Raw genomic sequence first — 14440 nt, forward strand, 5'->3', positions numbered from 1 at the left:
AAGATGCTCACTCCTTTTCTTAGTTGTATTTTCCTCCTCGCCCATTATTTTCACAAGAATCTCACCTCCAAGCCACCTTTCTCCTTTGCCTTCCTCCCTCCTGTCACACTTTCCCTCCTATCCTCTGTTGCCTGGAATCCATTTGTAGTGTTTGAATACTTTGTGGGGTTTTTTTGTGTCAAGTAAAATATCCTCCCGTTCTCAACCTTATCATCATTCAGAACCGCCTCCTGTCTTCCGGGCCACCTGTCAGCCTTAGAACCTGCAGCGCGTTTTTTGACAAGGTAACACTTCACCTTTATACTGTACGGCACTAAGGAAGCTGCATCATTTGGCAAAGCTAATGCCTCTACTGTGCAGCCATGAGTCAAAGACACAATATTTGGGCATTTGATATCTAAACACATTACTGTACACAAGCTAGCCGTGACCCAACAGCCCAAATCTGTGGTTTTCCACAAGGTAGTTTTTGTAGTCTGAACTTTACTCACTGCAGTGACATGAAAAAAAAAAATGCTGCACACTGCAAACAAATTTCTAGATCTCACTGGAAACTCAAGGCTTGCCTGAGCTAATCTCAGTCATATCTCTAACACAATGTTTTATTTCTCATCTAAAATGAGAATGAAACTTAGGTTGGATGCACAACAAAGCTAGTCCATAATACACCAACATATTAACAAAGACCCCATGAAATAATTTTTCCCTGTATTAAATGAAATTCTATGTAATGTATTAAGTGAAATTCATCAGTGTTTCTATCTAGGCCTGAGGGTTGCTATCAAGGCATGACTGCTACTTGCTATTGCTTGGCAAGCAGGAGTTTCTTGAGTTCATTTTTAAAATATATTTGTCAACTTTTTAGGAATTCTCCTTTTTTATTTCTTGGGGTTTTAAAGAGAAATAAATTTAGGGACCTTAATGTCAATTTAGGTAAATTTGATATCGTTCTTATTTTTTCCCCTCTGATATTTAATTTCTCTGATTTATACTCAAGTGCTCCATTTAGATGTGCTTGCTAGCTGTAAAATAATTGCTGCTTGCCTTATTAAATACTCCCTAAAGTGCAGTTAACCATGAAAACATACAACAACAGCGTCACATGCATGCAAGTATGTGTATGTGTGTCTTTTTATCTTTCGCCATCCATCTCATACCAACAGGTGCTGGATGCTTCTGGAATCTCTTCCTTGTATTTCAGGTTTAGAATTTTTTTTTTTATTATTTACTTTTTTTATGGCCCAAATTCCAGTTTCTAATTGGCGGAGACAAATATGAAAATGCATGTTATGCTTAATCCTGTAAGTGTGACCTTTACACAAATAAGGCTGCTGTTTTAATTCAGATTCACCTTGTAGAGCATATGGGTTTGTTTAATGCTTACTCTTTAGGAAGTAGTATGTTATGTTTTCAGTTTCAGCTGTTTTAATTACCATGCATTTTGACAAAACAAGTGCTCTGAATTGAAAGTTCAGATTGTACACTTAAAAATGAAGGTTCTTAATTGGCATTGATGGTTCCATGAAGAACATCCATTGTACTTTTCCATTGCACAAATGGTTCTTTTTTTTAGTGGAAAACATACTTTAGATTTTTAAAATGTTGTTCTCGCTAAGAAAAAAGGGTTCTTTTAAGAACTGTTCACTGAAAAGTTCTTTAGGGAACCCAAAATGGTTCTTCTATTGCTACGAAGACCCCCTTTGGGAACCTTTATTTTTAAGAGTATAGTTATTTTCTCAAGCCAAAGCTTCTTTTAAAAATCCTTTCATAATTTAATCATCACAACACCGCAGCTGGCTTTTAAAGTTTGCTGATCCCAAACCTCACTTGTGTTGTCGATATGTATGTTTGTACTAAATGAGTTAGATTTTGCTATGTTTGATAGTAAATAATAGTAAATCTTTGGGTTTTCACTGGTCCTGCGAGTATCCATTCCATTATGATAATGCTTTTAATAATTTAGTGCTCTTTGTCTCAGCTGACTTTGTAAAGTGTCTATGGCGTATTTATGAACTATACATAATATTTATGTATTTTTGAACTGTTGCACCCTAATCCAGATACACATACCAATCGAACGTAGCACAGCAATGACAGTATAATGAGTCCTTTAGCCAAGTCTTGTCAGAAAATTGAAACACACATGAATGGACATTAGCAAACTAGCATAAGGATTAGTATACTTAGCATGCATACATTCTTGCTTGTGCTGCAACGTATGTATACTGTTCATAGTATAAAAATGTAAAAAACACAGATGGCCTCCTACGTTTGCAAAATGTGGAGAATGCAATTAAACGCACTGCGCTGGGTACTGTATGCACAATGCAATTTGCTTTTTTTAATGTGTGATGAATGAACCAGAAGTAGTTGCAGCAGTTTTGACTCATTATTTGATCAGACAAACAAATTAACCTAAAATGTATTAAGAAATATAACAATAACTGGACAAATTGAAACGGTGCAACAATGTAGAATACTATTGTTTGAAACAGTTAGTGTGTAGTAATCTCTAATGTTTAATTTTCTATTTTTAAAATGGACAGTATTTACTAGTATAAACTAGTATCCCATTCCAGACATAGCCATGAACTGGAATAGCCTCAGTTTACTCAGGTCTACTGTGTTTATGATGTCGCCCTCTAGAGGTTGAAATGACTGAAACAAAGCATTACAGGCCTAACCATGACAGCTTGAATTATATATGTAGAGCATTGTGGTCCTGTTTAAATGTGCTAGTTATGAAGGCTACAAATGAGCAGTACATGGATGAATTTGTGATTTTTATTGATTGTGGATCAAGTGCTCAACAATGTTTGCACTCTGCTCATGTGTGTGTCTGTGTGGGAGCGCAGCAAGGGGCTAAGACAACTTCTGAACCTCCTATTGCACCTCCGGTGTCTGAAGAAGAAGACGAGGAAGAGGAGGATGAAGAGGAAGAAGAAGAGGAGGAGGATGAGGATGAGGTTCCACCCATCATCGCTCCACGGCCTGAGCACACCAAATCTGTTAGTACAGCATGTTTATTTTGTAGATTAGATATATAATACATTATGAACAAAAACGTTCTAGAGTGAGATGTCAGACTTCTAAGGTACTTTCTCAGGAGAAAAATCTGAGAAGCGGGAGACTTAGGCTGTGTTCACATTTGGCAGGTTTGGTTCAATTAAGACGAACTCTCGTGAGATTGCTCTGTTAGTGCGGTTCATTTGAATAAGTGTGAACACTACCATCAGAACACTGGTGTGCGCCAAACAAATGGACCGAGAGCCACATTTGCATGGGGTCCTGGTCCGCTTCTAAACGAACTCTGGTCTGTGTTACATTCATATTTAAACTGCACTAAAGACATCTAAACGAACCAAAAACAGGATGTGACACAAGATGCGACCCTTAAAAGGACAGAATGCTCAAGGATACATGGTTCTTCTCATTATAGGAGCTACTTAGCCCTTTACAGTTCAGTAACCGTCAGAACAGCGTCTCCTTGCAGCTGATCTTCACTTGTGTGTGTGTAACGGAGGAATTCCTGGTGCTATTTTGAATCCTTAACACATTTTATGAGCTCATCACGTGTTTTTAGCTGGTAAAAATACCCCTGTATGTACACAATTACAATGAGTGCATTTAGCACACAGCAATGTCTTGCATGTTCGGTAAGTTCTGTCGCAAAATATACATCATGCGTCGATATTTTCTTGTTTGTGCATATAATTAGTCTTTTGGTGAACAATTAATGCAAGTTGATTCACAAAGTTTTTTTTTTTTTTTGTCTTTGTAATCTTTGAGCAAATTCTGAAAATGAAGAGTTCAGATGCAAAAGCCTCTAAGTGCCAACTGAAAATTTCTTCTAGAATGATCATTTTTATCAAGCTTGTATATTTAATTTCAGTAATTTCACTTAAATGACAATTCATAGGTCATTTTCTATGCCATTTAAGTGAAATTACACTTAATTTCTCAGTATTACGTCACAATACTGAAGTAAATTCGGTCGCAACTTCCGGTTTAGGTGACTTTAAAAATAACAGTGTGAACACTCAGCAAACCAGAACTAATTGTATAATTTTTCTTTTTTTGTTCTGGGCCAAAAGAACCAAGAGAAACTAACTACAAGTGTGAACACACCCTTAAAGTCTCTATTTGATCTATATTTAATATTTTTGTCTATGAGAAACAATCAAGAAATGTATTATATCTCCTTTCATCCCTGTCTGTTTCTCTCTGCTATGTATTTCTATGCATTTACTCTATCACTGTATTTTTTGTAGATCTTCACACGCTCTGTTATTGAGCCAGTTGCACCTCCTGCTTCTGTCAAAGAGGTCACGACCCCTCCAGAGTCACAAGTCCAGCCGGAGAACACGTCTAGTACGCTGTACCGTCACACTGACCGACAAAGGAAGAAATCCAAGATGACAGATGAGGAAATACTGGAAAAACTCAGTATGTGGTCAAGAGTGTTGATTTTTAGCTGTGCATGTGGTGGTAGAATATTATTTATTTTTACTGTAATAACTATTGAAATAGACACTATTGAAATATTTGGTTCAAGAGCACCAGTAACTTTATTTCAATGGTCCACTTTAGGCATTTTACTAGCTATAGGTAACTTTACAACTACATGTCAGCTTATTCTACTAACCCGAACCCTAACACCTAACCCTAACAGTCTACTATAGTCTACTTATACTTGAATGAGTGTTAGTTGACATGTAGTTGCAAAGTTACTCATAGTTAGTAGAATCTCTAAAGTGGACCATCGAAATAAAGCATAACCGCAACTTTAGCCTTTAAAAAGGTATACATCTACTCAGATTTCCAAAAAGTATTAGTAATAATATTTCTATGAACTGATACTTCATTGTCAGTTCATTGATGTGGTATGATATGGAATGGAGACATAATTCATGAATGACAGAACTGTGTTGTAATATTGTTTCAGCCACAATACTTAATACATAATTGTCAAGTTGCTTTAAAGGTTCCCATTTTTAAAGGTTCTTCTCCAATGGCAAATAAGACATTTTTGAATAATACCCTATTGAGAATCCTAAAGGAATGTGTACATTTAGGAATTTCATTTATAATTTGAAACCTTACTGGATCCTAATAGGAATGTCTGTATTCCCAAGATGATCATTCGATATTCGATATCATTAGGATCCTTTGGAGTCGGTTCCAAATTCGGATAAAATTCCTATACGTATCTTATGCACATTTATTTAGAATTTTTGATTAGGAATGCAGATCTGGTCTCTTTTATGTGCACTCTTTGAATCATTGTCTTTTTCCCGTTTGACTCTACACATGTGATCCAGATTACTGACAGCACTAAGCACTAAAACAGAGATTATAGTTTTTATAACAGACAGAGATTACTGTTCTTACTCTGCCAACAGTACTCCCAACAGACACACTCACACAGATCTATGTCTATGTATCTGACCATCATTAACAATTATTTATATTGTTAACCAAACTCATCATCCATCTCTCTTCAGCAGTTACCTGTCCAAAAGCTTTGTTTGTATGCATTTGCTTCTGTGTGCATATAGTCTTACAAGGTTCTCCTCTTTCTTCCAGGAAGTATTGTTAGTGTTGGTGATCCCAAGAAGAAATATACACGTTTTGAGAAAATAGGCCAAGGGTATGTTTATACACAGTCATCATCTATGTACACATACCCACCCAAAGTCACACACCACACCTCTCATTTCATATTTCAAAGACATGGATATGAGATCATGACTGGTTCAACAGAGAAGAAAGGATAGGAGGGGTTGGATATCAGGTTTAAGAAGTCAAGAATAAAGTGAGCAAATGAAAATTTAATTCAGACATGACTACAGGCCAAAGAGAGGGAGTGTGTTTTGAGGTTATCAGCTGACCTCCTCTCAAAGCAAGGCTGTTTTCAAATGTTTTCAAAAAAGTGCCATAAAATTACCAAAAAAAGTAGCCCATATGACTCTTATACTGTTTTCCAGATGTTCTAAAATCATTCATCTTTGCATGAGGGTGAGTTAATTTGAGTGGGTTAATATATATTTTTTTTTTTTACATTTATTTTCTTTTTTAACTTTTTATTTTTTTTATTTTTTTTTATTATACATTATTTTCTAAGTTATTGCATAGTACATTAATTCAATTAAACACATAAATTGGTTAATATTTCTATTTTAACCTTGTGCTCGTGCATAAATGATGTCAGACCTGTACATATTCTTGTCAGTTGCTGGCAGTCCCTGTATTCTGAGCAGCAAATACTGCTCCAGGATCAGTCCAAGGGTGTTTCAATGTGGCTTTACCCTGAATGCACCTGATCCAGTTGCACCCTTGCTCTATTATTTATGCACCCTGATAATAATCTGTGGCCTGGTGCCCTAGAAAGAGAGAAAAGATGTGTGTTCATGGATTGACAAAGGAGATAAACAGCCTCATATATCAAGTAGAGCAGCAGCTTCTTCAAGCTTACACATGTATGTATTACTCTTAAATGTGTGTATTAGATAGTGGGGAATTACACACTGATGACACTGGTAAGATTATGTTGATCTTCATGCATCACATTTTTTTCAGCCTTGTGTAAATACCCCAGTATTATGATTGTGGGTGTAGAGGTCAAAGGTTAGATATTTTATATCCCTGTAAATTTGTGTTGGATTTGTTTAAATCTCCACACAGCAACTGCTAATACCATCACTCACAATTATATTACCACTACCTTATATTTTATTTCACTGCCAATGAGCTGATAATCAAAATAAGCCTTTTTATTTTATTTTATTTTATTTTATTTTATTTTATATTATTTTATTTTATTTTATTTTATATTATATTATATTATATTATATTATATTATATTATATTATATTATATTATATTATATTATATTATATTATATTATTTAAATGTTTAATTTACATTTTTTATGGATATGATGTACATATAACATGTCCATTAATATGTCAAATGTATATGAATGTATAAGGGAAAATGTATATTTTAGGTTAAGACTGCTCAACCATCATCAACTATTTTTCTTTATTTATTGCCTTGATTAGTTCATTTTAAATTGTCCTGTGTTGTGAGTGTGACATGCATTTGTAAAAACACAAATGTAGTCTTCCAAGCCATGTGAGGTCATTAAAGCTAAATTAGAAAAATGTTGTTTAGCATATCACACAGCAGGACATGTCAACTACCAACCCATATACATGTACATATTTCTTGAGAGGTGATCTCTAGGGGCATTAAGAAATCCAGAGCTGCCCTCTATTGGGCACTGAATAATGGATGAGTCCATACTAAGTCACTACAGTATAGAAAAGTTTTAACCTGCTTCTCCTCTGTGTGTTTTAAGGGCATCTGGGACAGTATACACAGCTATTGACATTGCCACAGGACAAGAGGTAAACCAGATTACGTTTCGATCTGAAGAAAGCCTCCACATTGCCTTCTGCTCTTTGCTGACCTCTCTCCCTTTTACTTTGTTCAGGTGGCCATTAAACAGATGAATCTACAACAGCAGCCAAAGAAAGAGCTCATTATTAACGAGATTCTCGTGATGAGGGAAAACAAAAACCCCAATATAGTCAACTACCTGGACAGGTACAACCTTCAATAGTAGTATATATTAACTGAGTTCAATTAATGCAATTATTTTAAAGACTTTGCCTTTATTCATTAACAGAACATGTCTGTGTAAATTGTTTATGGAAGCATTCTCAAATACATTGTGACAATAGTTGTTTTTATTACTATGAAATTATTAGCAATTTGCTATTATTTATGTGAATTTTTTACATATTATTTACATTATTGTTTTCTTTTCTTTCCTGAAAAGAGAAAATGAATGAATATAAGAAAATGGACTACAAATGACAAAAATATATATTTAGAGGCAAAATATGAAATTAATTATGACAATGGCAAAAATTTGATTAATATTGGTTATTTAATTATATCGATAGCCATAATGTTAATGTCATTTTTAACAATTTTTTTCTAAATATTTGTTATGAATAGTTTTCTCCCTTGGATTTAATGTTTCTGCTTGTAGTATTCACATTTTTGTATTTTTGGATAAAAGCATCTGCTATATGAATAGTTGTAAATGCCATTAAAAACTTGCAACTTTTTGTCCAACCTGAAATACTGAAAACTACCTATAAAGATGTACTAAACCTTAAATGCAGGTACTGTGTTACTATCATCTTACTTCTCATTCAGTGGTCAGGTTGGTGCCTGTAATATAAATAGTTTCATCTTTCTGTCTCAGTTATCTTGTAGGAGATGAGTTGTGGGTGGTGATGGAGTATTTGGCCGGTGGTTCTCTAACTGATGTGGTAACCGAGACCTGCATGGATGAGGGACAGATTGCTGCAGTGTGCAGAGAGGTAACACTCAATACACTCAAATTACACTGCTTATTTACCGCCTACAGTCTCTGAATTACTATGAAGATCTGATCTTACTCTGTATTTATCTTTGCAGTGTCTACAGGCTCTGGACTTCCTCCATTCTAATCAGGTGATTCATAGAGACATCAAGAGTGACAACATTCTGCTGGGCATGGATGGTTCTGTGAAACTCAGTAAGTTATGCACAAAAAAAAACTTTTTTAGGTGTGTTCACATTTATAGTGCAGTTCGCTTGGTCCAGACCAAAAAAAGCATTAAGTCCCGGTTCGCTTAGCATTCACATTGCCGTTTTAACACCGAACCTAAAGGCATAGCGATATGTGCTAAATGCGCTCGTTGTCTGTGCATATAGCCTACATATGATGGTGTTTTGACCAGCTGAGAACTCATGAAGAGATTATAAAATGTGTAATGGAGTCAAAACAGCGTCAGGAATCCCTCCGTCACACACTAAAATGAAGATCTGCTGTGAGGAGACGCGGTTCTGAATGGTAATGGGCAACATCGCGACTGTGACGAGAAAAAACAGGTATGCTTAAGCATTCTGTCCTTTTTATAATTCGTGTTGCGTTCATATTTCATTCAAACCAAACCAGAGTTCATTTGGAAGCAAACCAAGACATATCTTTCAGCGGTATTGGTCCACTTGTTTGGTGCACACCAGGGTTCGGATGGCAATGTTCACACTTATTCAAATGAACCGCACTAACAGAGCAATCGCACTAGGGTTTCGTTTTAATCTAACCAAACATTCCAAGTGTGAACACACAAATTCTTCAGAAATGTTAATGTAATTTCTTGTTATGCATCAAGATCAACATCTTAACCCCCTCTCTCTTTCTTTCTAAAGCGGATTTCGGGTTTTGTGCTCAGATCACACCTGAGCAGAACAAGCGTAGCACTATGGTGGGTACACCCTACTGGATGGCCCCAGAGGTCGTAACCCGGAAGGCCTATGGCCCTAAAGTGGACATCTGGTCCCTGGGCATCATGGCTATTGAAATGGTGGAGGGAGAACCGCCATACCTGAATGAGAACCCACTCAGGGTAAGACCTTACTGAGCTTTTTAAAAGACACATTATAAATGTTCTTTAAAAAAAATGCCAACTAATCCTAAACGCAGGAATTTCCTAAAACAATCTGAAGTACAGTAGTTAACTGTGTTGAGGTTGGTCTAAGTGTAAAGCATCTTAGCTGGTAACAAAAATGAGTAAAACATTTAAAGTGCCCCTATTATGCTATTTTAAAAGTTCCTAATTTTGTTTTAAAGGTTTCCTACAATAGGTTTACATGCATCCAAGGTCAAAAAACACTCACATTTTCTCATAATATACATTGCAGCATCACTTCTTTTCTTACAGTGTCTGAAACGCTTCAATCAAAGATTCAGTCTCTCTAAACCGCTCTTTTCTCAGAGCTTTCTCTGCTCTGATTGGTCTACCGCATAGAGTACTTGTCAGAAACGAAACGTCCATTACCATATCTGAATTTTAGCTGCCTCAGCACTTGTATATACAGTGATGAGGACAGAAACAATGGTGTCAGTTTCACTGTATCAATATCCAGTGTGAGTCCTCATCCTTTGGAAGTGCATGCAAAGTGGACCGCAAAAAACAGCATCTTCTCAACATGTTACTACAATATGTTGTTTTCTTAGCTACAACTAGTGTTTGAAGGCGGGTCAAAGTAATAAGTAGACGTTGTTCACGGGCGGCCAATAAAGGCCATAGGCTGGCATTATGTACAGTATATTTATTACAATCCTATGTAGATGTTAAGGAAGCGAGACTGGAATTACTTACAACTCGTTTCAGCAGTTCAGATTTGATTCTTACTTTTAGGAGACAATAACTTTATTTGTCATGCACTTTGATCTTTAAAACTTTGCAGACCTTTTACATTCACAAACAGCTGTATTACACACGACATGGATGGAAATATTCGAAAAAGCATAATAGAAAATTGGGAGAAATTACATTTAATGTCTGAATTGTAACTTGGATTGGATATGCAGACTTTTCTAGAATTGTTCCACTACATTAATGTTTTTCCCTTGTGGTAGGCCCTGTATTTAATTGCAACCAATGGAACTCCAGAGCTACAAAATCCTGAACGGCTATCCTCAGTGTTTCGAGACTTCCTGAACCGCTGTCTTGAGATGGATGTAGACCGGAGAGGGTCAGCAAAAGAATTGCTGCAGGTAACAAACTATGCTTCAGACATCTGTATTAAGTAATATAGTTTTTTAACTACATTAGTACACATTATGTACATTATACTTTATTTCATACTGCTCTATATTAGCACCTTAATAGGTATATAGAAATAGTTGTTCCTATAACCCCATTGTCTACACTAAAATTTCAACTGACAAGCAGAAAACACCAACATCGTCAGCCAAAGTCCTTATATAAGACTGGTGAATTTTAGCAGGTGTGACTGTTAGCAGTGGTTGTTTAGTGTTTCTTTCCACTGATTCCAACAAAATGCACTATTAAAGGAATAATTTGGGAACACATATAATAAGTATACAATAACAAAGCACATATACAGATGTGGTCTTTTTTTAATGCAATTCTCAGAGATCCTTAAAAGATGCAATAGATAAAATAGCTGGATTGGGAGGAATCAGCCCAGCCTCAGGCTCAATCTAAGCTGGATGAGTGTTTGCAGTGTTTTGGCTACTAATCTAGCTGCTTTAGACTGGCGAAACAGTGGCATGTGGAGATGCTGGTGTTTGAAGAGAAGCGACTGATCTCTGGCAAACCTCAGCTCCCACTCGGATGTCCTGGCCTTTGCTGCTAGAAAAGCTGTGTAGAGTCACATCTGCTCTGATCAGAAAATCCTATATGGCATCCAGTCAGACGTGTGCGGCTTTGCATACTATGGTGGCTTATCAAGCTTACACTTTGAAGGAGATGGATGAGGGTTCTGGTTTACCTGATGAGGTAGTTAAAGAGCTCAGGTGAGCTACTGACTTGGCGCTGCTAGCTAACAATTGGGATGTCTCAAGTTTGAACCCAAGATCTGTTTGCTACGATCAATCTGAAGGTTGCATATTTTCATATTTAGATCATCCAGAGAGACAGGCATTTCCTTAGGTTTGCTTTGGGGGCAAAGCTTATCCATTTTTGGTTCTTCCATTCGGACTGGCCTTGGCTCCTTGAAGTGCATGGATGCCATTCTGGCCCCGTTGAGGCTCCAGTGTGTGCGGGTTTTGAACTTCAATGATTAGCTCATTTTGGTGTAGTCATGGGAGTTAGCAATTTGTCATTGCATCGGAATTTGGTTTTCAACCATTTTCAGAGTCTTGGGCTAAAGCTAAAACCTCAGAAGAGCATGCTGCTGCTTTGGCAGTAGACACTTGCAAATGTACTTAATACATCTACAATACTCTATTAGAAACGCAACTACAATAGTCAACATTTGAAGTGGATCAAAACCTTTCATCAAAGTTATACATGAATTTTGAACAATACCCGTTTTTGTCTTAGGACAACTTTGATGAACTTTTTTTATCGACTTCAAATGTTGACTACTGTAATGTCATGGTTTTAAAGGAATACATATAGACCAAAATGGATATAAAAAGTGAAGTTTTCTAAATGTATTCTTTCTCTTTACAGCACTCGTTCCTGAAGCTTGCCAAACCACTCTCCAGTTTGAGTCCGCTGATTGTAGCTGCCAAGGAAGCCATCAAGAATAGCAGCCGCTAGGATCTTCCCCCTACCCACCCACACACACACACACACACATACATACACATTCATATGCACAGAGTGCAGGTACAGTGTGTTTATGTGTCATAGCACAATTACACAATATCTGAATCTGGACACAAACAATAACACAAGCACATGCTTGCACATGCACTTACCCTTATAAGGGTGATTGACAGCAATTCAAGGCCTTTGGGATGGGATTGTCCCCTGCTGCCTGCCCTCACACACACGTTGTGATGTATGGAACTGCTGCACCAGTCCATCAGTGTGTGTTCACCTCTACACATCTGGAAAGGAGACAAACTGAAAAACAACTCCTGTGTTCCTTCTCTCTGAAATGAAAGATGATATGGATTACAGTAGACCTTTAAAATCATCCAATCTCTTATTTAATCTATTCTGTACTGTCTTGGATTACAAGCAACCTTCTTTGGGTTTTACAGAGTTTTTCCTGTGCCTGAAGAAGTGTACCTCCAAATCTCGGGATCTCCTCAAGACATCTGCATGACTGTCTACCACAGCTTTCCACAGCAATCATTTCCTTTCTACACTGTGTGTGCGCAAAATAAGAGAGCATACGACAGTGTGCTAGAGAGAGAGAGAGAGAGAGAGAGAGAGAGAGAGAGCTTGAGAGCAAGAGATATATAAGAACAAAGATCAATCTCACAAAAAACATGTCCAGGTCACATTTCATCCCAAAATAAAAAGGGGGAACAAAAATGAAGATCAATTCTGCATAAATGAAATTATACCTATTTTCAGGACTATTAATACTAAGATTTTTGTATTAAGACATTTGAATAAACTCTATATGTTTTTTTTATTCATTTAAATCATAAATTAGAAGCATGATAATACTTAAAAAATTTTCTTCAAATTAATGAGGATATTTTTTCATTATAGTAATAAGAATTCTAAACACGAAGAGAAAGGTTTTTTTAATTAAAAAAATGCGCACTTTAATTAAAAAAATGCGCACTTCATCTTTGATTGATTGTTATGAAAATAATTTAACAATTCAATAAATCTTAATGGTTCCTAAAACAGGCTTTATTTTCTTTTGGGGTTAAATGTAACCTGGACATGTTCTTGAAATGTTTCAAAATATTTACTCAAAGATTGAATATGTAAACCACTTTGCTACTGGATTAAACACAGATAAAAATCATTTGAAGGCAAATTGCATCCTGACTTTGCCAGAAAGCAAAGAATCTCTCTCTCTCTCTCTCTCTCTCTCTCTCTCTCTCTCTCTCTCTCTCTCTCTCTCTCTCTCTCTCTCTCTCTCTCTCTCTCTCTCTCTCTCTCTCTCTCTCTCTCTCTCTCTCTCTCTCTCTCTCTCTCTCTCTCTCTCTCTCTCTCTCTCTCTCTCTCTCTCTCTCTCTCTCTCTCTCTCTCTCTCTTTTTGTCACTCTCTCAGAATGGATTCACAGACTGCATTTTCTTGTGCAATATTTCTGCCATAGAACCCAGCATTTAGGCATGAATACCATAACATATAGGTCTATACTATGCATTTTAAGAGAAAATGAAAAATGCTGAAAACCAAGCCATGAGGAGCCAAATGTAGAGCAGGCTAATGTGCTGCTACTTGGGCATTATGGAGTATGAAATCCATGCTGGTGTTTTGACATCTGCTCATCACACATTATTCGAAAACATTCTGTACAACCTTTCAGAGAGCAGTGATTGGCTGAAAATATTTGCATGATGAAGGGCCATTCACATAAGACTCGTTATTGTTTTTTCATTGTCGGCCATGCGGCACACATTGGCGTCAGTCTTTGGCTTTGCTCTTTTGTCTTGCAACATGAGTTCCATGTTTTTAAGGCTCAAAGCTCTACGCAATTACGCGGACACTTCAAGCTACGCAAGCCCAGTTCCAGTGTCAGAATGCAGTTCATAATATAAAGCGAGTACACATTGCATTCTCAGTGCCACAAGGAGTGCAATTTGAAGAGAATCTTGCTGGGCAAATTGCATCTTATGTAGCCAGGTACTTAGAATAATAACATTCAGTTTGATGAAGGATATTTAAAGATAACTTTACTGCCTAGAAAACCGAGGTTTATAAAAGCAACCGTAACACAATGATGTATTGTATGTATTCAACATTCAGCATATACGTGGTATGTATGCACAGGGAGCGTACATTCGCAATGTGTTGGCCAAGCATTCGCATCTGTGTTTGCATACTTGCGTAGAGAATGTTCTGCCCAAGACAGTGGGTTGCAAACAGTTCTACTCCATTCCATTGTGAACACTAGATCGCATCTTGTGTGAATGGTCCATAAGGC

At 36.7% G+C, this 14440-nt stretch overlaps 1 protein-coding gene across 2 annotated transcripts in view; it reads left to right on the top strand.

Moving 5' to 3' along the window:
- LOC308690687 (serine/threonine-protein kinase PAK 3) overlaps nucleotides 1-13306 on the top strand; it is a 51404-nt gene extending 38098 nt beyond the window's left edge. The window contains exons 6-16 of one of the 2 annotated variants that reach the window (XM_081365323.1): nucleotides 222-284; nucleotides 2856-3008; nucleotides 4272-4446; nucleotides 5587-5650; nucleotides 7364-7412; nucleotides 7499-7611; nucleotides 8282-8399; nucleotides 8497-8596; nucleotides 9274-9470; nucleotides 10487-10624; nucleotides 12051-13306. In XM_081365323.1, coding sequence (XP_081221449.1) covers nucleotides 222-284; nucleotides 2856-3008; nucleotides 4272-4446; nucleotides 5587-5650; nucleotides 7364-7412; nucleotides 7499-7611; nucleotides 8282-8399; nucleotides 8497-8596; nucleotides 9274-9470; nucleotides 10487-10624; nucleotides 12051-12140 — 1260 coding nt within the window. In that variant the 3' untranslated portion in view covers nucleotides 12141-13306. The remainder of the gene's footprint in view (nucleotides 1-221; nucleotides 285-2855; nucleotides 3009-4271; nucleotides 4447-5586; nucleotides 5651-7363; nucleotides 7413-7498; nucleotides 7612-8281; nucleotides 8400-8496; nucleotides 8597-9273; nucleotides 9471-10486; nucleotides 10625-12050) is intronic. The other variant, XM_081365324.1, reaches the window with a different exon arrangement.
- Nucleotides 13307-14440: the final 1134 nt, after the last annotated feature.

The sequence above is a fragment of the Scardinius erythrophthalmus genome (genome assembly GCF_964197995.2).
Source record: "Scardinius erythrophthalmus genome assembly, chromosome: 5".
In the NCBI taxonomy this organism is placed as follows: Eukaryota; Metazoa; Chordata; class Actinopteri; order Cypriniformes; family Leuciscidae; genus Scardinius; species Scardinius erythrophthalmus.